The sequence below is a fragment of the Ovis canadensis genome, chromosome 11 (assembly GCF_042477335.2).
Source record: "Ovis canadensis isolate MfBH-ARS-UI-01 breed Bighorn chromosome 11, ARS-UI_OviCan_v2, whole genome shotgun sequence".
Taxonomy (NCBI): Eukaryota; Metazoa; Chordata; class Mammalia; order Artiodactyla; family Bovidae; genus Ovis; species Ovis canadensis.
In genome coordinates, this window is record NC_091255.1 from 30,927,488 (window position 1) to 30,954,998 (window position 27,511).

At 51.6% G+C, this 27,511-nt stretch overlaps 2 protein-coding genes across 13 annotated transcripts in view; one reads left to right on the forward strand and one right to left on the reverse strand.

Moving 5' to 3' along the window:
• The window catches only part of RPH3AL (rabphilin 3A like (without C2 domains)), a 138,439-nt gene that overhangs the window by 46,321 nt on the left and 64,607 nt on the right, over positions 1-27,511 (forward strand). For all 12 annotated transcript variants that reach the window (XM_069603095.1, XM_069603088.1, XM_069603090.1 and 9 more), the window contains 3 exons: positions 4,235-4,346; positions 7,827-7,970; positions 10,536-10,665. In XM_069603095.1, coding sequence (XP_069459196.1) covers positions 4,270-4,346; positions 7,827-7,970; positions 10,536-10,665 — 351 coding nt within the window. In that variant the 5' untranslated portion in view covers positions 4,235-4,269. The remainder of the gene's footprint in view (positions 1-4,234; positions 4,347-7,826; positions 7,971-10,535; positions 10,666-27,511) is intronic.
• On the reverse strand, positions 1,500-2,311 carry LOC138414647 (5'-deoxynucleotidase HDDC2). The gene has a single exon (XM_069542382.1). The coding sequence runs from the start codon at positions 2,279-2,281 to the stop codon at positions 1,664-1,666; it is 618 nt and encodes a 205-aa protein (XP_069398483.1). The 5' UTR covers positions 2,282-2,311; the 3' UTR covers positions 1,500-1,663.

Here is a 27,511-nt window from a genome sequence, read left to right on the forward strand (position 1 = left end):
TAATTCCCACCTTGAGGTTCTCTGACTTGTTCCTCCCTCTGGGATCACCACTGGTGCGTCCCTGCTCTCGTGGGGTTGCCTGGCAGAGCAGAGGGGCCACCTCAGCACTCTGTACCTAGCAGCAGCAGTGGGCAGGAAGTCCCGGAGCCGGGAGGTCTAGTCCTGAAAGCAGTGGCCTGGGACGTGTGGTGCCCCCTGCAGGCCTTGGCAAGAATGGCAGTGCCTGTGAGGTGATAGTAATGTAGTCGTTCAGTCCGGTCTGAACTGCAGCCTGCCAGGCTCCCCTGTCCATGGGATTCTCCAGGCACGAATACTGGAGTGGGTAGCCATTCCCTTCTCCAGGGGATCTTCCTGACCCAGGGATCAAACCCGGGTAGCCTGCATTATAGGCAAAATCTGTGAGGAGATGGACTGCCAGTTAGCCCCAGGGAGACCCCATCACTTCCGTTTCTTGATGCTCCCAGAATATTTTTAAAAAACAATAATAAGGAAACAGGGCTACTGAGTTACAGTATGTTTTCTAATGTTTGCTTGAAACAGAATAAGGCGTTTCACACCCATGCAGCCGTGTGACTGTACTTTTCACAAGATAACAGAACTTTAAAACAACAGCAATAAAACAGACCATAGCTAGAAGTGGGGCTGGTTTAAAGTTGCTTGATGAGCATGTCGTTTCTGACCCCGCCTGTGTTTTCCTGGACTGAATGTGAGCCTCATTTGGGAGAAGGTCAAGACTTTAAATGGGAGGTGGTACCAACAACCCTCCCAGCATTGGATCCGGCCTGGTGTCTCCCCAGGGAGCTCCCCAACAGCTCTTCGAGGTCTCTCTCTCAAGGCGGCTGGCAATGGAGAGTGGGTGCCTGGATCACCTGGGATAGAGAGACCGCTGGGGTCAAGGTCGTGGGCTTGTTCCCTGTGGGGGTCAGTTAACAGCAATCTACATGCCGCCCCCTGCTGGTCATCACAGAAATGGGTGACATTGGTCTGGAACAACAGCTCTCAAACCACAGTCCAGTGATTTTCTGCGGGGGTCCCAGTGCCTTTCAGGGGGTCCCCAAGGTCAAAAATATTTTCTTCTTCATCATCATCACAGTATACTTGGTCAAATTCTTTCAGATATACAGATGAAAAGTTCATTGACCTGTGATCCAAATGCCACATTGGAACTAATCTTTAAAGATAACTGTCATCTGTTGAGTTTGGGCGCAGCATGAAAGAACATCAGCAATTATCTAGGAAGGCTAGTAAAACACCCCACCCTGTTCCAACTATAGGACATATCCGTGAGAGTCTGGATGTCCTTCATGTACTTTAACAAAACTACGTACCACAAAACATTGATTGAAATGTCAGACATGAAACTGTTGTTAAGCCAAACATTACATAGATTTGTTAAAATGCAAAACAATCCCGTTATTCTCACTAATTGCTTTTGTTTTGAAAATACAGCTTTTAAATATGTGAGCATCTCGTGGGTTTATGATTTTTTTTTTTTCTGTAGCTTCTTTTATTATCCAAACCGTATCATGTTTCTTGCTGCAGTCCAGGCAATTTAAAATAAACACATCTGGGAAAATCAACAGACCAACAGTGGCAAAACACAATACCACGAGACAGAAAACTGAAATGCTTGTTACAGGAGTGCAGCAACGTAGGGGGCATCTCAGGAGCGTGGCTCACTGGCGACGCCGGCTATGTTCGCGTTTCTTTCTGCCTCGAGTTCAGAAACAAGCTGGACTATCTCAGGGTGACTGAATTTTCCTGCTGTGGAGTCGTAGAAGTCCTGCAGCCTCCCAGGCTTGTTCTCAAGGTCTTCATATTCAGATGCCTGAAGAATCATCTCACACTGGTCCAGCTGCTTCACGAATTTAGCTTCTGCACTAGACTGGGTCTCATATTCTTCCCAAAGTTCATAGAGCTCCTTCTGGAGATCCCCTGGGAGGAGCTGGGTTAGCTGCTTCATTGCTTCCTCTTCTCGCCTATGTTTTTCTTCTTTGGGGACGTTATCTGCTGGTGCTATGTCCCCAACGATGCATTCTGCCATATCATGAACCAGGGCTAGGCGTACACATCGGTCTTTGTTCAGATGTTCATCTTTGGTCACTAGGGCCATAACTGCCATCCTGTACATGTGATCTGATACGCTCTCTGGCTTCTGGACATTTCTGTATACCCAGCCAGTCCGTGGGACTCTCTTGAGCTGCCCCACCAGCCGCAGGAACTGCAGCAGGTTCCGGACCCCGCGGCCCGATATGGTCGCAGCAGGTGAGGCCGAAGCCATGCTGCAGCGGATCCCGACAGGCTCTAGCCGGCCGCGGGGCCACCGCTCGAAGCTCCTCCCCCTGAAGCTCCTCCCCGAAGCCCCGCCCATGCCCCTCCCCCTGAAGCTCCTCCCTCCCCCTTCTCCTCTGCGCCCCTCTACATTTCTGTCTCAGGTTTTCCTCAACCCTTCTATCCAGACTCTGGGTTTATGATTTTTAGATGACTTAACAATTTAAATTTTTTCAGTGTTCATTTCTAATCTGGTAAATAGCAGTAGATATAGCCATTTGGAGTTCTCAAGAATTTTTTTTATCAGTTTAGTGAGATGTAGTTCACATACCATAAATTTCAGACATTCAAAGTGTACAAGGTAGTGGTTTTAGTGAATTCACAAATCTATGCAAGCATCCTGCATGCATGCTAAGTCACTTCGGCTGTGTCCAGCTCTTTGTGACCCCATGGACTGTAGCCCACCAGGCTCCTCTATCCATGGGATTCTCCAGGCGAGAATACTGGAGTGGGTTGCCATGCCCTCCCTCCAGGGGATCTTCCTGACCCAGGGATGGAACCTGCATCTGTTAACCTCTCCTGCGTTGGCAGGCAAGTTCTTAACCCCTTAGGCCAGCTGGGGAGCCCATACCACCATCACCGCTGTCTAATTCCAGAACATTTCCATCATCCGAAAAAGGACCCTGAGCCCATTAGCAGCCACTCCCATTCTTCCCTCCCCGCCACCCCCAGCCCCTGGCAACCACTAATCTGCCTTCTGTCTCTATGGGTTGGCCTGTTCTGGACATTTCACATAAACAGAACCATACAATATGTGGTCTTTTGTAACCGGCTTCTTTCACTTAGCATGTTTTCAAGGCTCATCCGTGTTCTCCTCCAGTCCGTTTATGGCCAAACAATATTCCATTATGCAGATATGCCACAGTTTATCCATTCATCAACTGATGGACATTCAAGTTATTTCTACCTTTGGCAATTATGAATAGGGCTGCTGTGAATATTCGTGTAAAAGTTTGTGTATGGACATACGTTTTCAGTCCTCTTGGGTTTATACCTCAAAGCCCTTTCTGGGTCATATGGTAATAACTGTATGTTACACGTAAAGAACTGCCGGGCTGATTTTCAAGAGTGTAAAGGAGTCCTGTGTTTGAGAACCACTGGTCTGGAGGGAATGAGACCAGGGGAGTGTGACTAATTCTGTACTGCCCCTCATCTTGGCCCTAGAATTAGGATTCCCTCAAACTCAGCTTTCTCTCTCTTTCCCTCTTTACTATCTCCCCAACACATATCCTTTCTAAAAAATTATTTATTTATTTGGCTGAGCCGGGTCTTAGGTGGGACACATGGGATCTTCAGTCTTCCTTTTGGCGTGTGAGATCTTTAGTGGAGGCATGTAGGGTCAGGGATCGAACCCGGGCCCCCTGCATTGGGAGCACAGAGTTTTAGCCCCTGAACCACCAGGGAAGTCCCGTCACAACACATATCCTTGGTGATAAGGAGAAAGCCAGCTCAGTTCAACTGCACAAGTGAAACCACCAGCAAGCTCTGGAGCAGGGCCCCCTTCCTTCAGGATTTCCAAGGGGCCCATGTTCATTGTGGTCCCAGGGCAATAAAGCGGGGTTGGTACCTGGAGGGTGCAAACGCTCTTGGGGCTTCCCTGCCGAGTTGACAACTTCACTTTGATGTCCTGTCAGTCAAGTCCAACCTTGTCGCTTAGCTGCATGAGCCACCTAGCTACCCCTCCCAGAATCAGGAGTCTCTGAAAGAGGAACCTTGAGGAAATAGCACTTAGCTGGAGGGGTGATTCTGCTGATGAGAGTCCAAACGTCACTGGGGACGGCATGGGGCGGCAGCAGAGGGGGATAGGTTGGCAGGACCGGTGTTTGGTGTCTGAGGGACCTCGTCTGCCACGCGCACCCCAGCCAATGACGTGCTCTTTCTTTTTCCCTCATTCTTCTCTCAGACGTGACTCCCCAGCCTGGCTGGCCGCTCCAAACCATGGCCGACACCATCTTCGGCAGTGGCTGTGATCAGTGGGTTTGCCCCAATGACCGGCAGCTTGCCCTGCGAGCCAAGTAAGTACTTCTCAGGCTTGGCCGGGCTCCTCCCCTCCCTCTTCTTCCAACTCCCCTCCTTTCTTTGACAAAATTCAATGCCAGGGCTTCACAAGGAGCAATTTGAAGACAGGTGCCCATCTTAGTGCAACAGTAAAGAATCTGCCTCCAGTGCAGGAGACCCAGGTTCGATCCCTGGGTCAGGAAGATCCCCCGGAGAAGGAATGGCAACCCACTCCAGTACTCTTGCCTGGGAAATCCTATGGACAGAGGAGCCTGGCGGGCTGCAGTCCAGGGAGTGCAGAGTCGGACACAACTGAACGACTAAACAAGCAAAAAATGCCTGTCTAATGCACACCACGCTCCTGGCCTTGAGCTGGGCACCTAACAGCCATTCACTCATTCCGTCATATGGAATGGATTCCCATGTCTCAGATGAGACATGAGACTGAGGTCCTCACTGGCGTCGCCCAGCTTGTGAGTGGCCGGTCTCCCCTGGGTCCATCTGACTCTCATGCCTGTGTTCTTTGGAACACAGTAGACTTCAGGGAGCCAGACCATTTCCTTTGCCTTCTCTGTGAAGAGTAGAAATCCCCTGTCACTGAGCTTCAGACCCTGAGTCCCAGGCAGCGGGGAGCCTTTGATCTCTGGATGCCCACTTCATAGTTGAGCGCCTGGCCCCAGCAGACAGGACAGACCAAAGAAAGGCTTGTCAAATTTATGAAGAGCTGCCCTCTGGACTGAAGCACACAGCCAGCCTCGAAGCGTCCCAGCTCTCAGCCATGCCTAGGTCAGCCGTGCCTGTGGTTTGCCCCGTTTTCCTGTTACCTCTCAACCTGGTGATCCCCTCAGCTACACGTAAATCAGCCCGTCTCCACCCACTGTCCTCACTGCTCCATAGCTGGACACTAGGGGCCCCCAGATGCCTTTTGTCTCCTCCTGTCCCTCCAGGGGAGTCGGGGGTCCTAGGGATCAGATAAACCCAAGAGTGCCGCTCCATCTGTCAAATCTGTGCCAAATACAGGAGCCTGCATTTCCCCAACTGGGACCAAGTTCAAGACATTTGCAATTAGATATTGTAAGCCTGCAGGGGACAGAGCTGAAACATCAAAGGATAGAAAAATTAATCCGGAATGCCCAAGATGAGTGGAGTCCTGTGTGATTTGCAGGACTCTTTGCACCACAGTTAATTTGTCCCTCTCACCAGGGTGGCTCAGCTCTTTTAGCCCCCACGCGGCCCCTGCAGTGGAGAGACCAGGGATGAAACCATCCTCTCTTCGTCTCTCCTCTGACACCTGGCGAGACGATGTGTCCTCCACGGCTGGATGTGAGGCGCTGGGGAGAGCTGCGCTCTTGTAGGAGGGGCCGGCATGACCCCTGGTGATCCCGCCAGCCTCCCCTTCAGTTCTCCCGGACCTTGTCTTGCGCTTAGCAGCAGCCGGAAGCTGTCGTAGCACCTTTTAGAAGAGCAGATGCTTTTATCTCTCTCTGGGGTGTGCTGCCTTGTAATGCCAGGCTCCTTGTAATGCTGGGCTCCTTAAAGGATAGTGTTACAAACCCCCGCAGCCAGGTACTGTGCCTCTGGGAGGCTGGGGCAAGTTATCTTCTTTGGCTCCAGCTTAGAATCTGTTCTCCCATCTTCCAGCTGCCATCACACATTTTCTAAACCCCTGCTATGTGCCAGGACTATTGGACTGCAGTGAACAAGACCAGTAAGGTGCCTTGTCTTCAGGCACTGATGGGGAGCAGGGAGCATGATACACACGATTGCCCGTGTGCAGCTGCTTTGTCGGTAGAAACAGGCAGTCAGGCAGAGTGCAGTGCTAATAATCTAGGGTCTGGGGGAGGTCTCCCTGAGAGTGTGATGCTTATGTTGAAGCCTGGAGGAAGGGTAAATACTAGCTGAAAATATGGGGGAAGCGCATCTTGGCAGAAGGAACAGCAAGTGCAAAGGTCCTGGGGTAGAAGGGACATGGCCTGCAGAGGCCTGGCAGGAGGTCAGGGTGGCTTGAATGCAGAGTGAGGGGCTGAATGGCATGCAAGGAAGATGGAGAGGTGGGCAGAGGCCAGATGGGGCAGGGCACAGCCCTCAGGACTCCCATTCTAAGGGGAGACACAAGGACCTACCTTGCCTCGTAATAACGTTTAAGCCTCATGGTGGAGCTATGCCCAGGCCATAGGGAACTCCGAGAATGGGCTCTCCTTAACCCGTTTTGGAGGGATCAAGGAAAAGCCTCCTATAAAGACCGTATCTAGAAGATGTCCTATAAAAGAAAGGGAGTGAGGCTTAGGGAGAGGGCGGGCACCCCAGGAGGAGGGTACAGCTTGAGCAAAGGCCTGGAGACAGAGCACAGCCTGGAACACAAGCGAGGCAGGAGCAGCTGTTGGTGCTGTCCCCTGTGCGAGGCCCCACAGTCGGGGGGCGTGCTGCTAGGCACTGGGCATCGCCAAAGGTTCTTGCTCGGGGTTTGCAGTTCCGTGTACGTCTGGCAGCCCTGAGTCAGCCTCCTTTGTCTATGGGGAGGGGTCCCCTGGGGCAGCCTGGCATGGCTCTCAGCAGCTACCAGATGTGAGCGACCCAGGCCAGGAAGCCTTCTGACCTCGGACTTGCCTTTGCAAAGGCATCTGACTGCCTCCTGCCGCTTCCCTCCTCTGAGAGATGGGGAGGCCTGCCTGGCGGGATGCCAGGGGTCCGGGGGGGAGGCGGCCTGCAGAGCCCTGGGCCGGGCCTCACCACCGCTCCTCCTGTGTTGCTGTGACCCTCCTGCCCCGAATCCCTCTGGTTTTCAAAACGCTCCATGAATCCCCTTCTATCCTCAGCATCTTGTTTTTTTTTTTTTAATCTATATGTAGTTTTATTTATCTATTTTTATTCTTGGCTGTGTGTGGTCTTGGTTGCCGTGTGGGCTTTTCTCCAGTTTTGGCAAGGAGGGGCCAGTCTCTGGTTGTGGTATATAGGCTTTTTCGTTGCAGCGGCTTTTCTTGTTGCAGAGGACAGGCTCTCAAGCATGGGGCTTCAGGAACTGTGGCTCCCAGGCTTTAGAGCACAGGCTCAGTAGTTGTGGCTCACGGGCTTGGTTGCTCCACAGCATGTGGCATCTTCCCAGAGCCAGGATGGAACCCATGTCTCCTGCATTGCCAGGCAGATTCTTTACCACTGAGCCACCAGGGAAGCTGTCAGTGTTTGTAACCCAGTCGATGGTCCTTCTTGTCCATCTTGCTTTCTTCCAAGACTCAGATCCAGGTGCTCAGTCTTCTCTTGATCGTCTTCCCTTGAAACCTCTTGTGCTGTGGCCTTTTGTACCTTCCATGCCCCGCCCCCCACCAGATGCTAAGGGCGTGCTGCCGTCTTCGTGGGGCCCAGGAGCTGGTGGGTGGCCGAGACAGCGTTTAGGGACTGGCATGCGCCCGACACATAGACCGTGCCCACGGGGCCTTGGTGGGGGTGGTGGGGGTGCCGGCTTGCACTGGGGCTGGACTTGTGTGCTGTGCTCTCTCTAGGCTGCACACCGGCTGGTCTGTGCACACCTTCCAGACAGAGAAGCAGAGGAAGAGCCAGTGCCTCAGCCCAGCCGAGGTGGAGGCCATCCTGCAGGTCATCCAGAGGGCCGAGCACCTTGACACCCTGGAGCAGCAGAGGGTCGGGTAAGGGCTGCTCCTGAGAGCGGGCAGAAGTGGGGCCTGGAGAGGGAGGCAGGGCAGTCAGTGCCAGATCAGCGGGCTGGGAGTCTGGCACCCTGGGTCCTCGTGCCGGCTTGTCTCTGGGAGAGGGTCAAATCGGCCTGAACACCCCGGGACTGGAGTAGGTTCATAACCCAGCCTGTCTGAGCCTCAGTATACCCCTGTGTAAGATGGGGATAGCAGCCTGGGCCCTAGGCTATGGGGAGGATGAATGAGTGCACACTAGGGTCTGTTCAACTCTGCGCACAGGAGGGTCACTGTGGTTCAGCCAGGGCAAGGATTTAGCAGAGGCTGAACCCTGGGTTCTCCCATCAGAGACCATTAGGAGCCGCTCTCCAGCTTATCTAAGCTCTCTTGGCCTCCGGCGTCTGGAGCCGACTCCTACACAGTCTTCAGTTTTGTTGTGTCTTTTTATTTGTTTAATTGCAAAAGCAATTCATGTTTCCTAGACAGTCTGAAAAACACAGGCCACGCAAGCAGGAAGACATAAATGCTGGGCACCGACGGGAATTGATTTGATTCTGGTCTCCTTGTTCTTTCTCTGTTTATCTTCTTCTATGAAATATACGGAAAAACCAGACATTGTAGAAATGCAGAGTTCTGGAAAGTGAAAGCGCCGGCGCAAAGACCACTGCTGTCCAGTTTATCGTGTGTGCCTCGCTTCATACGGGCGTATTACTACTGTTTCATTCCAGAGAGCATTTGCAGCAGATGTCTAGTGCTCTTTCCCCCTCCACCCCTGGCTGGGGCACCACCGCCTCTCAGACCTAGCCTGAGGGTCCAGCAAGGCTCGGAATGCCTCAGAGGTGCAGGTGCTGATGACTGACAGGCCAGCGCCACACCCTTCGGGCTCCCCCAGTAAGGTGTGCCCGGGGCCGATGAGGGTGTTCCCTGTGGGCTCCCCTAAGCTGTGAGAAGCGTTTGCACCCAACCCCCTGACCCCCATCATCTGGGCTGTCTTCCCCCTGCTGCTCACGTGGTCTGGCTGTGTCGTAAGCACTGGATTTGGCTGAGGCAAGAATGACCCAGGAGGCAGGAAATCATCTCAGAAACAGGAAGTGTGTCCTGTGTGTTTCCACTGATAGGAGGTCCCCTGAGAACAAGCAGGTCAGGCCAAGGTTGAAGCTGAGTTTATTGCCAGGACCCTGGAGGTCCCTGGAGGAGGGACAGCGACCGCTGTGGAAGTCAGGAGTGTCTGCTGACTTCTGGGGGCAGAAGCAGCCTCAGTGCCCAGTCTGCCCTCCCTTGGCCCCCAGGCAGGGCCTGATCACCCCAGGGGAGACAGTGGAGTTGCCATGAGATGGGGGGCCTGGGTGTGGCCTCAGCTCTACCTCTGAGGAGCTGTGCCATCCTGGCAGGTGACCTCACACCTCGCAGCCTCAGTCTTCTCATCTTTAAAATGGGGGGCGGGGGACAGCATCCTCCTTGTGGGAGCATTGTGAGGTTTACAGGAGACAGTGTACCCACACACTGTCCTCCATGTATTTATGAATTTTCGCTGAGGGAAGGAATTCCCTAGTGGCCCCTGGTTAAGGCTCTGAGCTTCCTCTGCAGGGGGCCTGGGTTCGATCCCTGGTTGGGGAACCGATGAAGATCCTGCGTGGAGTAGCCACAAAAATAATAATAATTTTTGCTGAGAATCCACTGGATACTGGAGACACAGCCGCCAATGGAAAAGAAGTGGCTGCGTATTGTGGGCGTGACAGTGTTGTGTGACAGGTTGTCACAAAACAGGGGTCACAGTGGGCCGAGGGGCTGTGTAATCTGGCCTCTCCCGGCCCCCTCCTGCCTCCTTTGTCCCAGGCAGTATAGTACCCCCCAACCCACAGCCCCCTTGCTGCTCCAGTGCTCCAGGGCCTTGCTCTTGTACTTTTTGCTCCTCTGCACGGATGCTCCACCAGCTCTTCACACATTTGGTCCTTGTTATCCTTCCCCTCTCAGTTCCGATGTCCTCAGAGAGGCCTTCACTAACCACCACCCACCATGTCCTGCCCCCTCCCACCCCCGCTTATTTTATTCCGTAGCCTCTCCCCTCTCTGAAGTCACTGTGCTTGTTCTCTCTATTTTCGTATCTATTTGGCTGTGCCGGGTCTTAGTTGCGGCCCTTGGGATCTTCAGTAGCAGCACGTGGGCTCCAGTTTCCTGACCAGGGGTCGAACCCAGGCCCCCTGAATGGGGAGGGAGAAGTCTTAGCTGGTGGACTGCCAGGGAAGTCTGTCACTTTGCTTGTTTATAGACTTTCTGTCATTCTTAAACGTAAATTCCATGAGAACAGAGACTGTGTCCCTCTCTGTCTTCTTTGCTACAATATTCCTAGTGTCTGGCATACTATAGGCACCCAGTTCACGGTGGGTAAGTGAATGAATGATTCGGAATTAGCCAGGGGAAGGAGTGTGCAGGGAAAACACCGAAGGTGAGGGAATGGCCCCTGGGATGTGGTATGGTGTGGGGGCCCCGGGGCTGCCGGGCAGGCGGCCGTCAGGTTGGAGACGAAGCCCGCACCGTCTGACCCCGTGTCCTGTGCCGCAGGCGGCTGGTGGAGCGGCTGGAGACCATGAGGCGCAACGTGATGGGGAATGGCCTCTCCCAGTGTCTGCTCTGCGGGGAGGTGCTGGGCTTCCTCGGCAGCTCCTCCGTGTTCTGCAAAGACTGCAGGAAGGTAAGGCCCTGCTCTGGCTTCCCAGCCAGGACCAGCCCTGCCACTTCGTGGCTCTGCGTCCTGACTCTCAGGAGAGTGTATATGCGTTTGTGCATATACGTGTGCAGGCCTCCCCGGTGGCTCAGCAGTAAAGAACCCGCCTGCCCATGTGGGAGACGCAGGTTCGATCCCTGGGTTAGGAAGTTCCCCTAGAGAAGGAAATGGCCAGTCACTCCAGTGTTCTTGCCTGGGAAGTTCCATGGACAGGGAAGCCTGGCAGGCTACAGTCCATGGGGTCGCAGAGTCAGATATGACTTAGTGACCAAACGATACATGTGTGCACACATGGTACCCTATGCTTCATGGCGAGAAGGACTGGGTTCGGAAGGTCGCATGGCTAGGCTTCTAGTGCCAGCTCTGGGGAGCGGACCTCTGGGCCTCGCAGGACTGTGTATGAATTCAGCTCTTCTGGTAGCTGTGTGACTGACTCCAGAAAGCTTATTTACTATGTCGAGCCTCACTTATAAAATAGGGACAATGATAACATATACCTTAGAGAGTCGTGAGGATTAGATAGTATATGCAAAGCTCTTAAAACCTTGTCTGGCACATAAGTACTCAGTAAACGTTATTAGTTGTTTTAAATAAATGCGATTTTCCTCTTGATCCCTGGCAACTCAAATGAGTAGCAAGGCCAAATGGATTTTTCTCCTTTTCTTGTACTCCACTGATCGTTCTAAATTATGCCATATATAAAACTGTTTCATATTGAGTCCACGACTTCTTGAAATAACTTTATAAAAACTTCATGTATTTATTTTTAGCTGTGCCGGGCCTTCATGGCTGCACGGGCTTTCTTCAGTTGCGGCGAGCAGGGGCTGCTCCCCAGCGGTGGCTTCTCTCTGTGGCGGCTTCTCTTGTTGAGGAGCACGGGCTCTAGGGCCCTGGAGCTTCCACGGCTGTGGCACGTGGGCTCAGCAGTTGCGGCTCCCGGGCTCTAGAGCGCAGGCTCAGTAGCTGTGGAGCCTGGCTTTGGCTGTTCTGTAACAAGTGGGATCTTCCCAACCAGGGATAGAACAAGTGTGTCCTGCACTGGCAGGCAGATTCTTTACCACTGAGCCACCAAGGAAGCACCTTAACATAACTGGTTTTCCTGGCGTTTCTAATTGCCTTTCTTTCCTTATTGACCGAAGAATAATGTGCCTCCTAATCCTCAAGGTTTCTTAGCATCTGAATTTTATTCTCTATTGCACGAAGGCTACTTTTTCTTTCCCCTGCCAGAATCTCTTCTGGACTCTTATTCCTGCTCTAGCCTTTAGCCACTATCGCACAGCTGTCATCATGGGACCTCGCTTTACTGCCCTCCTAGCTTAGAAGCACTGGTCCCAAGATACCATGCCTTTTTCTTGCTTTCTTTTCCACTCCGGTTTTACTAGAACCCATCCTCAAGTAACTTCCATGTGCTAGACATTATTTTAAGCCTGGAGTTATTTTGGTAAACAAGACAGATAAAGAACCTTCTTTCTTGAGAGTACGTGGGTGAGGGAACCAAAAGCAAGTCATGATCAAATAGATAAGATTTCAGGAAGAAATAAATTCTGGGAGGAAGTAACAGGGGAGAGAAGATTGGGGGTGCAGCAGGGCATTAATAATAGTTGAAAGGACTGTAAAATATGGGAACATCAAAGAAATAAACACGGACTTGGCAACACAGAGGCCATTGGCAATCTTGACAAGGGCATTTTCAGTGATGTTCAAAAGCTGGATGAGAGAACCAAGGTGCAAAGAAGTTAATGCACAAAATGAATGGATGGGAAAGCCGGAATTTCAGCTAAACCACTTTTCCCCTGTTCTGTCACATGTGGTGAACTGGGCTGAGGAATGTGGATTAACTGGTGAGAGGCACAAGAACAGTGGAGGAGCAGCAGGGGCCTGAGTGTCCGGAGGGGTGGGCACTGCTGAGCTGCTCCTCCATAAGCCTCCATAGATCTGGGCCAGATAAATGCCAACGGGGTGATGGACACAGGGACTCGGGAGTGTCTTGCTCCAGCACCCGGGCAGGTTCTTTTATGTGAGTTCCACCTGTTTCCTTCTTCTGCCCCTCAACCCCACAATTGCTGTAAATGTCTGGGTTTGTGGGACCATGAAGGGGGCGGGGGGTCAGAGCCTTGTCTCCATCCCCTGGGAAAGTCTGGGGCCTCTGCCCCAGAGGCCAGCCACCGACCCTGATTGCTGATGGGTTAATGCCAGCTGCTCCCTGCAGAGCCATTTCCTTGGCAACAGCAGGGATCCCAGGGGAGGACCTCAGCGGATGAGGGGGTAGGGCAATGCTCTTTCATGGATACTGCCACCATCCCAATCCCAGGCTACCCTGGAGCACCGGGCTGGTCCAGAGGATGTTTCCAGCTGAAATTGTTCTTATTTTGCGGCAGGCTGAGGACTTGGTCCTGGCTTGGGTGGTGAGAGGAAGAGTCTGCTGAGCTTCTAGGGGGACTTATTCTTGGATGACATTAGGAGGAGAGGGTGGCAGCTGGGGCCACCACTGAATGAGGGGCATTTGGGGGATGGTCTTGAACCAGCCATGAGAAGACTGTGCCATTCACTCAGGCATTCATTTTCCCTTTATGCAAGTAGTGGAGGGCCTGCTGTGTGCAGGCCCTGTTTTAGGTGCTAGAAGTGCCATGAGCAAGATAAAGTCATGGAGCTTGTTTGCCAGGGGTGGGAGAAGACAGACAGTAAACAAACAAATGTAACGTCAGGTAGATTGGGGACTCTAGTCAACAAAAACAAGGTGATGCTGTAGAGCATGCCTGGGTGCTCAGGGAAGGCCTCCCTGTGAGCTCAGACCTTACCATGAGCAGGAGCCAGCCTCACAAAGACCCAGGTGGAAGGGTGTTGCAGGCAGGGGGATTAGCAAGCATAAAAGTCCTGAGGCAGAAACCAGCTGGGCATGTTCAGTGAACTAATGACGGCATCTGGGGCAGAGGGAGGGAGAGCTGGGCACAGCTGATCACACAGAGCTTTGTAAGTCAAGGTCAGGAGTTGAGGTTTGATGATAACTTTCATGGGATGCCAGTGGAGCATTTTAAGCAAGGATGTAACATGATCTGTTTTTGTTTTTTTTTTTAAGAAAAATACTTATTTTATCTGTTTTGCTACACCAGGTCTTAGTTGCCTCATGCAGGATCTTTAGCTGTGGCGTGTGTGATCTAGTTCCCCGACCAGGGACTGAACCCGAACCCCCTCCACTGGGAATGGGAAGTCTTAACCACGGGACCACCAGGAAAGTCCCTGTTTTGTGTGTTTAAGAAACTCACCAGCTGCTGTCTGATGAATGTGTTGCAGGGGGATGTGGAGTGAAAAGAGGAGATGAGTTAGGTGTCAGTGGCTGTCATTGGGAGATGCTGAGGTTGAGGACAAGGTAACATAGGGAGGGGGGCCATATGCTAAGAGAATCAGCCTTTTCAGTTTGTATTTTAAGCAAATAGGAAGGGATTAGAGGGGGTGATTAAGGGTCTTAGGAAGGAAAGAGGGTCCTAGACTGCAAGTGAGTCAGGGTGAGACGTCACTTGGCCCTGCACAGTAAGAGGTCACAGGTCTCCGGAGCTGGCAGTAAGTGCTGCTCCTCAGCAGATGGACCTGAGTTGTGGTCCCGGCTCAGCCACAGTGCAAGTCACGTAACCTTTGTTTCTTCACCTATAAATGGGGTGATAGAACTACATCACCGCTGAGCATGGGTGAGTGTGAGAAGTAGATGAGCTAATGCACGGGAAGTCCTTAATGTCAGGTCCACTGGAAACACTCAGTAAAGGGTCCCTGTCATTGTGATCATCGCTATTATTATTTTTAAACGTTTATTTGACTGTGCTGGGTCCTGGTTGCGGCATGTGGGGGCTTCTTTGGCTGTGGCATGCGATATCTTTATTTGCAGTTCTTGAACTCCTCGTTGCAGCATGTGCGATCTAGTTCCCCAATCAGGGATTGAACCCAGACCCTCTGCACTGGGACCACCAGGAAGTCCTGTACCGCTGTTAAGATTAATTCACCTTGAGGCTAGCTGTTCAGGCTGCCCTACTGCTGCTACTGCTAAGTCGCTTCAGTCGTGTCCAGCTCTGTGCGACCCCATAGATGGCAGCCTACCGGGCTCCCCCATCCCTGGGATTCTCCAGGCAAGAATACTGGAATGGGTTGCCATTTCCTTCTCCAATGCATGAAAGTGAAAAGTGAAAGTGAAGTCGCTCCGTCGTGTCCGACTCTTAGCGACCCCATGGACTGTAGCCCACCAGGCTCCTCCATCCATGGGATTTTCCAGGCAAGAGTACTGGAGTGGGTTGCCATTGCCTTCTCCGTCAGACTGCCCAGCTGTTACTAAAAATGGAACTGACCTCGTATACCTTGGGAGAGGTTTTGTGATTTCCCATGGGTCAGTCAGCCCAGGCTGCCATAACATAAGACCACAGACTGGGCAGCTTCAACAACAGAAACTGATTTCTCAGAGTCTAGAAGCTGGGAAGTCCAAGATCAATGTGCTGACCAGTTTGGTTTCTTGGAAGGACTCCCCTCCTGGCTTGCAGACGGCCGCCTTCTCACTGTGTCCACACGTGGTGGAGAGAGAGCTGCAGTCTCTCTCCTATTTCGTACAAGGACACCAGTCTTATCGGATCAGGGTCCCACCCTTATGACGTTACATAACCTTAATCACCAACTAAAGACCCTGTCTCCAAACACAGTCACCTTGGGCATTAGGGCTTCAGCGTGAGAATTTCGATGGGACACAATTCAAACCATAGCAACCTATGTTTTCCTTTTTGAATTCATATTTTCTTGAACTGAAAATTGGAATTCCCACAGTTAGTCCCACGTTTTTTGTAATTTATATAAAAACCTCTTCCTGAAAGCCTTCGTAGCTCTCCAGCATTGGATGTCTTAAACAGGGAAAACTCCAGGATTTTGTGCAAGTTCCTCAGATGACCCTAACACTCAGTCACTTATTCGGCCTATTCTGGGCTAATTCTGGGCTGCTGCTGCTGCTGCTAAGTCGCTTCGGTCATGTCCGACTCTGTGCGACCCCATAGACGGCAGCCCACCAGGCTCCCTCGTCCCTGGGATTCTCCAGGCAATAACACTGGAGTGGGTTGCCATTTCCTTCTCCAATGCATGAAAGTGAAAGGTGAAAGTGAAGTCGCTCAGTAGTGCCGAACTCTTAGCAACCCCGTGGACTGCAGCCTAGCAGGCTCCTCCGTCCATAGATTTTCCAGGCAAGAGTGCTGGAGTGGGGTGCCATTGCCTTCTCCAAATTCTGGGTTAGGGGAATCCAAAAGGAGAAGGGTCAAGGATGGCCACTTCCCTCAGATCCTCGTGGTCAAGGTGGTCAGACAGTACTCTCTAGAGTCATGCTGACAATGGCTAGGACCAGGGTTTCCAGGCCTGAGGACAATTAGGAGGGCTGCCTAGAGGAGCTGGCTTCTGAAGGTTGGGCAGGCTTCTGAGAGGCTGAAAGCAGAGCGAAGGGCATTCCAGGGAGGGGAGAATAGCAGTGCAGAGGAACCTAGCTGGAAATGGGCCAGGCAAGTGCCTAACCATGAGGATGCAGGCCTTTAAGGCAGGGAGGGCACCCTGGGCCATGTTGCCAGGTGGTGGTCCCTGAGGAGCTGAGTCCCTGGAGAATCAAGAGGGAGGCCCAGACTTAGCCACATGGTCCTTGTACAGGGGTTCTCTAGTGTCTGGGAGGGGAGGACAATGTCATCTCTTCACTCTTGCAACAAATATTTATTGTCATATAGATATATACTGGGGCAGGCATTGGGTGATACAGTGTAAAGACACACAGATGCTTGCCCTCTGGACTGGAAGTATTAAATAATTATGGGTAATTAATTACAGTTGGGCTTAGGGTTACTGAGGCAGCCCTGGGGGTGCTGAGAGAGCTCTAATAAGGCACTGCCCTAATTAGGGGTGTCAGGAGCCCTCTGGTTAGAGTTCACCAATTTCTGGGGTGCCTCCCTATTTATTTCTCTCTCCCCTCCACACCTTTTGCAATGGCCTGTAGCATGGCTCCCAGGCGGGCAGGCTGCAGAGAAGGGATGCTGGGGAGATCTCTGTCATGGAGAGTGTCCAGATCCATGTCTCAGGTGCTCCTGGCCACATAGAGCCTTCCCCCGAAAGAGCCCTGGCCTCAAGCTAACGAGATGGAACCCACGGTGCTGGTCCTCAGAGCAGAGTCTCCCACTAATTGGGCTTGCATGCCCAGGCTGCTTGCTCTCATTATCAGAAGGCTGTGGTGCAAAGGGAGAGGGGCAGCTGGTTAATTAGAGGACTGGCACTCTTAATTGCTTAGGATCTGAGCCCGCCGGCTTTCAGTTTAATTGAGAGTCTGGCTTCACCAGTGGTGGGGAGGCTGGGCAGGGCTGCTGAATAGCCCACCCGAGCCCAGGATGGCATTGCCACCGTGCAAGGAAAGCAATCAGATTTTTCTCTGGTCTCAGCTAAAATGTGTTCCACGGTGTGGGAACTGAGGAGCCTGCACATGAAATGATTGTCTCAGTAACATGTGCTGAGTTCTGGGGGAAAAGAATGAGGCAGTCCCGTGCTTTGTTCAAAGTCTTTAGGGGACACCTAAAGTTTAGGGTGGGGAGCAGGCAATCCCTGCCCAGGAAGGGGGCGCTGGAGGAAAGGGGCCAGGCCAGAACTTGATCCCTGCCCCCACCCTACTTAAGGCTCTGAGGAGGGATATCCTGCTGAGGTCAGTGCAGACCCTGCCACAGGCAGTAACCCTGGGGCCACTAATCTATCACAAGGGTCGCGCCCTCATGAGCTCTCATTGAACTCTCTTTGAACGCTCATAGCCTCCCAAAGGCCCACCTCCAAATGCATCACACTGAGGGTAGAGCTTTAATAACTGGTCTATTTATTTTGGCTCCGCTAGGTCTTTGGTGCTGCCTTCGGGCTTTCTCCAGTTGCCACGAAGGGGGGCTACTCTCCAGCGGCAGTGCACTGGCTTCTCGTTGCAGTGGCTTTTCTTGTTTGGAGCATGGGCTTTAGGGGTCACAGGCTTCCGTAATTTCAGTGCACAGGCTCAGTAGTTGTGCTGCATGGGCTAAGCTGCCCCTTGGCATGTGGGATCTTTCTGGACCAGGGATCAAACCCACGTCCCCTGCATTGGCAGGCAGATTCTTAACCACTGGACCACTAGGGAAGCCCCCAGTACATGAATTTTGAGGGGACACAAGCACTTGGTCCACAGCACCTAGTGAATAGGAATGGTGCCTGCGGAGGCAGTGTGTTTAACAAGCAGCACTCCTGGGGGTTCTGATCCTCCTTGAGTTGGAAACCCCCTGCTCTGAGGTCACAGCCCCAGGCCTGGCTTAGGGCAGTGCTGAAGGACCTTCAGTGACTGCCTCCTCTCTGCTCGTCTTGCTCCCCACACCCTCCCCTGCACCACAGCCCTCCAACCTCAGCTTAAGAGTCTCCAGCACCCTCCCTCAGACCATCCTCACTCTGGCAAACAGTGGCCACGGAGACCACTGTCTGACCATGCGATGTCCTTTGGAGTTTATAAAGCTCTTTCGCAGAAGTCATCCTTTTTGGTCCTTAAGACACAGCTGTAGGGAAGCAGGGGAGGTGAGGCTGTTCCAGTCACAGATGGAGAACAGGGGCTCGGTTCAGTGGTGTGGCCTGCTTGGGCCCCCTGGCCAGGTAGTGGGGAGCTGGGTCCCTGGGGTGAGTCATTCTGCCACGCTGCCGCTCCATTCTTTCAGATGGAAGCCTTCACATGTCACATTTTCCCTTCCTAGGAGAAGCAGAACACAGGAGGAGAAGAAACATCATACTCGATAGTTAAATATTAAAAACCTTCCTCATAAAGTCAGGAATAAGACAAGTTCCGTCACCACTTCTGCTCAACATTGTACTGGAAGCCAAAGCAGGGCAATCACGGTCGAAAAAGAAATGTGTGATGTATGGATTGGAGAATAGCTAGGACTGTCGTTATCACGAAAGCATGATCAAAAAACTAGAAAATCTGAAAGACTCTAAATACAAAAGGTTGATGTTGGTGAATTTAGCATGTGGTTGTATCAAGTTTAATATATATACACAAAAAAGTCTGTACAGGCATACTTCAGAGATGCTGTGGGTTTGGTTCCAGACCACTGCAGTAAAGCAAATATTGTTGGTGTCGTAGTTCATATAAAAGTCATATTTACACTTTACTGGGGTCTATTATTTTTAATATTTATTTACTTGGCTGCACTGGGTCTTAGTTGCAGCACGTGGGATCTTCAATCTTTGCTGCAGCATGTAGAATCTTTAGTTGTGGTATGTGGGATCTAATTCCCTGACCAGGGCTTGAACCTGAGCCCCCTGCACTGGGAGGACAGTCTCAGCTACTGGACCGCCCGGGAAGTGCCTACTGTAGTGTATTATGTGTCTGTTATTAGTCTGCTATCTAGTCTAAATGTATGCAATAGCATTATGTCTTAAAAAAAAAAGTACATGCCTTAATTTCAGAGCTTCCCAGGTGGCTTAGATGGTGAAGAATCCACCCGCAATGCAGAAGATCCCCTGGAGAAGGGAATGGCTACCCACTCCAATATTCTTGCCTGGAGAATCCCATGACAGGAGAGCCTGGCAGACTACAGTCCATGGGGTCGCAAAGAGTCAGGCATGACTGAGCGACTCACCCTTTCTCTTTAATTTTAAAACGCTTTATTTCTGAAAAAGGCTGGCCATCACCTGAGCCTTTCATCCAATGGTAATCTTTTTGCTGGTGGCTTCTTGCCTCAGTCTTGCTCCCCTTGCCCTCCCCATGCTGACTGTGATCAGGGTGGTGGTTGCTGAACTTTGGGGCAACTGCGACAATTCCCTGACATAAGACAACAGTGAATTTTGCCACAATGATTGATTCTTCCTTTCATGAACACTTGCTCTGTAGCATGGAATGCTGTTTGATAGTATTTTACCCATCATAGAACTTCTAAAATTGGAGTCAATCCTCTCAAACCCTGCCACTGCTTCATCAACTAAGTTTATGTTATAACCTAAATCCTTTGTTGTGATTTCAGTAGTATTTACAGCATCTTCACTGGAGTAGATTCCATCTCAAGAAACCACTTTCTTTGCTCAGCTGTAAGAAACAAGTCCTTACCTGTTCAAGTTTTATCATGAGACTTCAGCAATTCAGGCCCATCTTCAGGCTCCACTTCTGGTTCTCTTGCTCTTTCCACCACATCTGCACTGAAGTCTTGAACCCCTCAGAGTCACCCATGAGGACTGGAATCAACTTATTCCAAACTCCTGTTCATGTTGAAACTCTGACCTCTTCCCATGAATCATGGATGTTCTTAGTAACATCTCGAATGCTGAATCCTTTACAGAAAGTTTTCAATTGGTTTTGCCCAGGTCCACCAGAGGAATCACTGTTGATGGCAGCTATAGCCTGGGGAAATGTATTTGTGGTTGTTTTTTTTTAATATTTATTTGACTGCACCAGGTCTTAGTAGCAGCACGTGGGATCTTTAGTTGTGGCACATGGGACCTAGCTGTCGGAGCAGGGATCAAATCCAGGCCCCCTGCACTGGGAACGCAGAGTCTTAGCCACTGGACCACCAGGGGAGTCCTTAAAAATTATTTATTTTTTAATTTGTGTTAAGACAAACAAATGTTAAAATTTACCATTTTAATCATTTTTAAATGTACAGTTCAGGAACATCAAGTACATTCACATTGTTGTGTAACCGTCACCACCATCATCTCCAGAACTTTCTCATCTTGCAAAACTGAAACTCTATACCCACTAAGTGATAACTCCCCATTCCCACCCACCCCAGCCCCTGGCACCCCAATTCTTTCTGTTCTGTGTGCTTGACAATTCTAGATACCTCATATAAAAGAGTCGGGCAGTGTTTGTCTTTTTGTGACTGGCTCCTGTCACTTAGCACAATGTCGCCAGGGTCTGTCCACTTGGTAGCACATATGAGAACTTCCTGTTTCAGTCCAGTTCAGTTCAGTCGCGTCTGACTCTTTGTGACCCCATGAACCGCAGCATACCAGGCCTCCCTGTCCATCACCAACTCCCAGAGTTCACCCAAACTCATGTCCATTGAGTTGGTGATGCCATCTAATCATCTCATCCTCTGTCGTCCCCTTCTCCTGCCTTCAATCTTTCCCAGCATCAGGGTCTTTTCAAATGACTCAACGCTTCACATTAGATGGCTGAAGTATTGGAGTTTCAGCTTCAACATCTGTCCTTCCAATGAATATTCAGGACAGATTTCCTTTAGGATGGACTGGTTGGATCTCCTTGCAGTCCAAGGGACTCTCAAGAGCCTTCTCCAACACCACAGTTCAAAAGCGTCAATTCTTCTGCACTCAGCTTTCTTTGTAGTCCAACTCTCACATCCATACATGACCACTGGAAAAACCATAGCCTTGACTAGACAGACCTTTGTTGACAAAGTAATGTCTCTGCTTTTTAATATGCTGTCTAGGTTGGTCATAACTTTCCTTTCAAGGAGTAAGCGTCTTTTAATTTCATGGCTGCAGTCACCATCTGCAGTGATTTTGGAGCCCCCCGAAATAAAGTTAGCCATTGTTTCCACTGTTTCTCCATCTATTTGCCATGAAGTGATGGGACCGGATGCCACGGTCTTAGTTTTTTAAGGTTAAATAATAATATTGTAACATCCTTTCTTCAGGTTAAATGCTAATATTGTATTTGTAGCACATTTGGCTGACCCATTCCTCTGTCAGTGGACGCTTGGGTGGCTTCCACATTTTAGCTCTCATGAATGGTTGGTGCTCCTGTGAATTTGTTGTTGCTGTTGTTCAGTCGCTTGGTCGTGTCCAGCTCTTTGCGACCCCACAGACTGCCACGCACCAGGCTTCCCTGTCCTTCACTGTCTGCCACTGTTTGCTCCAGCTCATGTCCATTGAGTCAGTGATGCCGTCCAACCATCTCTTCCCTTCTCCTCCTGCCCTCCTGTGAATATGGGTATGCAAATATCTCTTTGAGACTCTACTTTCAATTCTTATGGGTATATACCCATCAGTGGAATTGCTGGATCGTGGGATAATTTTGTTTAATTTTCTGAGGACCCGTCAGACTGTTTTAAACTGGCAGGGGCATCATTTTGCGTTGCACCAACAGGGCATGAGGGTTGGGGGGGAGGTGTTTTCCCCCAGGGCCTCCCTCCTGTGTGAGGGTGCAGTGGAAGTCATCCAAGCCCCCTGTCCCCTGCTCTGTCTCCTGCCCTCAGCGCCTCTGTCCCTCAGGTGAGGCTCCAAAGGCAGAAGCCTTGAGCCATTTCATCTGAGCTGCCTCCAAATTGGCCCCACCATGCCCTTTCCCCTCCCCGACCTGACTCAGATGTTAGGAGACGTGTGTTTGTGCCTCATTACAATGATGGATTTTTCATTCAGCCACTGATGGTTCCTAAATTCCCGGAAAAAGTCACTTAATTCGTCTGCCCCGAGGGCCCGCTCTGGCTGCTTGGCACGAATTGACTTGGCTGCCGTCGCGGGGATCGGAGGCTTGGACCAGACAGCACATGGCATCATGGAACATCTGCTCACCCAGGAGTCTGACGAACAGAACGTCTCCATCAGGGCACACTTCTTTCCCCCTGCTCTGGAGCCCATGCCCTGGCCTTTGATCCCCAAACGTAGCTTCTTCTTTGCCACTTGGTGCAGCTCAGAGCCCATTCGAATATCAGCCCAAATATCAAAGGTCAGCCAGGTTTGATGCAGACTTTCAGCCCAGGGTCGTCAGGACAAAGGCAGTAGTTCAGTTCAGTTCAGTCGTTCAGTCATGTCCGACTCTGTGTGACCCCATGGACTGCAGCACGCCAGGCCTCCTTGTCCATCAACTCCCAGATCTTACTCAAACTCATGTCCATTGAGTCAGTGATGCCATCCAACCATCTCATCCTCTGTTGTCCCCTTCTCTTTCTGCCTTCAATCTTTCCCAGCATCAGGGTCTTTTCCAGTGAGTCAGTTCTTCGCATCAGGTGGCCAAAGTATTGGAGTTTCAGTTTCAGAGTCAGTCCTTCCAATGAATATTCAGGACTGATTTCCTTTAGGATGGACTGGTTGGACCTCCTTGCAGTGCAAGGGACACTCAAGAGTCTTCTCCAGCACCACAGTTCAAAAGCATCAATTCTTCGGCGCTCAGCTTTCTTTAGCTGAGCAGCGGGGGAGTTGCTGAAGGCCAGGCTGAGCTCTTGGTGGCAAGACCCAGAGTGTCCTGGAGAGAGACCAGCCAGGACCCTGCTCACTTAGCGCACCTTCTAGCCAGGCCCTCAGGAGCTCACCACTGATGGCAGATAACGCAACTCGGCTTGACAAGTGCTGTAGACACAGATATTGGGTGGGGGGGTCCCAGAGTGGAGGGCTGTGGGGGGTGCTGGCACCTGAGAAGTACAGGGGGTTGCAAAGTGGAGCTCACTTTGAGCTGAGCCTGGAGGGTGGCTACCCAGGTCCTGGTGGCGGGGGACATTTCAGGAGGAAGTACAGGGACTGGTTGGCGTTTGGCAGACCTGGTGGTTGTGGGGAAGGGGGGACAAAGGAGGGGGTGATGGCGAGACACAGCCTGAGGGAGGGAGAGAATGAAGTGACAGTCACCAAGGGGCCCCGTGTGCCAGGCTTTTGGCCGCAGAGCATCAAACGCTGCTGAGCAGGAGGTGACAGCCGCCGGGTAGGTCTCTGGGGAGCTTACGTCCAGAGGTGGATTTGTCGTGGGTTGGAAAGAGCCTGTCAGATGTGGAATTATCCAATTAGCAATAATAAAGCCCTGAATTCAGGCAGGAACAACTAAGATGGGGACTCAGCGGACAGTTAAGAAGGACTTCCCTGGCGGTCCAGTGGTTAAAAATCTGCCTCGCCATGCAGGGGATGCAGGTTCGATCCCTGGTTGGGGAACTAAGATCCCACATGCCGCAGAGCAGCTAAACACGCACACTAGAACTACCGAGCCTACACGCCTCAGCTAGAGAATCTTGTTTTATGCCACAGCGCACGATCCTGCAACTAAGACCCAACACAGCCAAATAAGTAAATAAGGGGGAGAAAGACAGCCAAGGGTTAGAAATAACAAAAGCTGCCAGTGACTGAGAGTTCACTCTGGGCCAGGCCCTAACAGGTCACGATCCTGCAGTTTCTGGCCCTTTACAAAAAACGTGGCCACCCTGACCTGGTCCCTGAGCCCTCACCCTGGGCACTGGACCACACAGAAGTGAAAAGGGGTGTGGCTTCCTTCCTCACCTCTTCCCCACACCCGTTCGTTACCTGTTGAGTTTGCCAGGTGGGAGGATCCAGGGTCAGTTGCTTGGGTTCCAAAGTATTGAAGGACGTAGTGAGATGGCGTTTCCTTTATTTCCTTATTGGCTTCCTTTTTCTGGAATTTTGAAAAGTAATTTATACTGTTGCATAAAGATTAAGAGCCCTGGATTCGGTATGCCTGGGTTCTCCTCCTGGCTTGGGCAAGCCACCTCACTTCTCTGCCTTAGTTTTCTCACCTATGTCATAACATGGTATGGATTGAATTGAGTGAAATACATGGTAAGCTCTTAGAAACAGTGGCTGGCACCGAGTAATTGCACAGTAATTATAAAAATTGAATAATACAGAGCATGCTGCTGCTGCTAAGTCGCTTCAGTCGTGTCCGACTCTGTGCGACCCCATAGATGGCAGCCCACCGGGCTCCCCCATCCCTGGGATTCTCCAGGCAAGAATACTGGAGTGGGTTGCCATTTCCTTCTCCAATGCATGAAAGTGAAAAGTGAAAGTGAAGTTGCTCCGTCGTGTCTGACTCTTAGCGACCCCATGGACTGTAGCCCACCAGGCTCCTCTGTCCATTAATACAGAGCATATAAAATATTAACCCCTGCCTTACCTCTGACCTTAGCAGCTTGCACATTTGTCCTTCTGTATCTCTCTCCACATGCAGGCAAATGTACACAGATATGTGTACATACATGTTTGTTAATGGGACCATAATATACTCCTTACTCTTTAATTCTCTTTTTTCATCTTTTTTAACTTAATAACATATCAAAGACCTCCTCTCCAGGTCTATGTATGGAAATCTAATTCCATTCTTGGCTGGGTAATGTTAGGGAGTTTTTGCCCTTTTCCTGTAGCTGCTGCTTTTTCAGGCTCTTCACACACTTCAGGGGGCAGGACTGGGGTGGGGGGCCTGGGCCCACCTTCTCTTGCTGCAGACACGCCCTCATCCTGTTAGACCTGGCTTCTTCCCTCATCTGCATCTCTCCCAGGGCCGCAGCCTCTGCATTTTGGCTTCAGCTGTCTCCCTTTGCTCCCCCAGACACAATATCCCACCCGTGTCTGAGGTCCACTGAGGGCATGGGTCCCTGTGTACATCAGAGGACAAACATAGCTGGTGGGGTTGGGGGACGCAGTGTCACCTAAACTCATACCTGCCTGCAGCACCCTTGCCCTAGTGAGTGGCCCGGAAGTTAGGAGTGCAGGAGAGCTCAGCTCTGGGCTCCCACTGTGACCTTGGGTCAAAATCCCTTCCTGCTCTGCGCCTCTCGTGCTCCCTGTGAAAGGAAGTAGTTGGAGGGATTAGAGGCAAGGGTCTCCGGGGCTATCCACCAGTGTCCTCCCAGGAAGCTCAGGTCATCCCAGTCCTTGCAGGGCCACTACCCCCAAACCTGCTCCCCTGGGATTTCCACCCCTCCCCCCCACCAGATCACAGCAGCAGCAGCTGCAACTGCGATTTGGAAGCTCATCTCTCTCCAGAACACAGCTCGATTTGTTGTTATTTTAAAGCCCTGGTGGGTTGGCTTCCCAATTCACTTTGGCTCAGGCTGTGATGGAGCCCGTGTCCTCTCAGGAGGAGGAAGCCAGGGTGGGGGTGGGGATGTGCTCTCGAGAGCTCCCTCTGCCTCTGATGATGCCATAAGCCCCTCACAACCCCCTGAAGGTCCATAGGCAAAAAATGGCAGTGGTTATACCCATTTTCCAGATGGAGAAACTGAGGCTCAGGGTGATACCGTGCTCCTGTTGGCGCAGCCAGAGCCTCACAGTTCCTCCTCCCTCTTGCTTTAGAACTTTGCCCACATGCCGTTTAGGAAGTAGAGAGAGCCAGGGACTTCCCTGGCGTCCAGTGGTTAAGACTCTGCACTCCCAGTGCTGGGGTATGGGTTCGAGCCTTGGTCAGAGAACTAAGAGAGAGAGGAGGTGCTGTCTGATGCTTGCCCACGGGCTGTGAAGGCCATTGGCTAAGTGCCCCCAATACTGGGGCAGGGATGGCGACCCCAACACTGAGGCTCACCATTCACGGTCGAGTGTGGTATCCCAGGCCCCCCGCTGGACACCCTGAGATGGCTGAGCAGCAGCTAGACACATGTGAGATGTTTGAGGTTGTTGAGTCATAAACTGGCTCGGGTGAGGCCAGCCCCTCACTGAGTGGGCAGAGTCTCTGTAGGCCTGGGTTAGGGTTGGGGACACCGGCCAGGCTTCCCCCCGAGACCTCTGTCCGGCACCCCCCGACACCCCTTGCCGCCTCCCTCAGTGGCTTCTCCCTGGGCCTGGTCAGTACATTGTCCGTCAAGAGTGCACCGGCAGGAGGAAGCCGTGCTGGGAAATCTGTTTAGCGGCTGTTACCAGGAACAGTGATCTGGTGCAGCCTCCCGTCCTCTGTTGCGGTAAATAACAGATAATGACATTTCCAGTCCGAGCTGTGGCCGGTGCCGCCCACGTGGCCCTCACCTCGCCGGCTGTGCCCCACAAGCTGCCACCCTTCATGGGGCCAGCGATTCTTCATCGCTCTTAAATTGCCCCTGTTTCTTCCTGCTGCGTCGCTTCCTGCACAGCTGTTTGCTGTTCACTGACCTTAACTGGAGGTGGATTTAGCCTGTCCTCCTGTTTCCCCACGGGGACACCAGGTCACGGCTCCTGCGGATGGCGGGGGCATTGGGGAGCTGGCTCCTCACCCAGGGTGCCCTTTAGGCTGGGCATCCAAACCTGGAAAGAGCCAGGCCTTTGTCAGAGAGGCTTTTCAGCTCTCTTTCTTCCAAACCCTTTCCTCACCCTTGTTATCCTGCCTTCCATAGGAGGAATGACGCCCCCAGGTTGCAGATGGAGGAACTGAGGCTGAGAAGGGTCGTGACCTGCCAAGCCTTTCAGGGTGTGTAGTTCTGCCCAAGAGCCACATCTGCCTGGCTGAGTTTCCAGGTGCAGACAGGAGTGTAGCCTGGGCGCCCCCGTAGGGCGTGAGGCCTGAGCACCAGGGTGCCATTGCGGGGCCTCCCCACCCCGTTTCCTGACCGCCTACAGTGGAGTCTCATCTGTTTTCTAGCTCCTTCTTGGTTTTGCTCAAGTGTGGTTTTTTTTTTTCCCCTCCTGCTAAAGTCTTCGGTGGCTCCCTAGTACCTTTAGAATAAAGTCTAACCACTTCCATGTGGTATCCAGGGCCCTCAGTCCATTCATTACCTGAGCACAAGCTGCCAACTTCAGCAGCATAAGCAACCCACCCAGGCTGGGAGTTCCAAGACCTGAGGATCAGATGTAACTCTACCTGGCCCAGACCTGTCGCCACGCTCCCTGGAGCTCTGCTCCTGTGCATCACCAGGGTCCTTAATTGATCATTAGTGCTGTTGCTCCTGGAATGTTAAGAAGCCCTAGGGTGTTTGTTGAGGCTGCTCTATTTTTCGAATATATTTATATACATACATATATATATATATATCTCAGTTCCAATGACAGGCAGTTCCAATGACAGTTCCAAAGACTGGCTTCGAAGATATTTAATGTGTCCCAGGCCCTGGAGGTACACAGAGAAGGGAGAGGGTGTTTTCACATAAAGCCATCTTTTGATAAAGATTTTTTTTTTTTCAATGTGAACCAT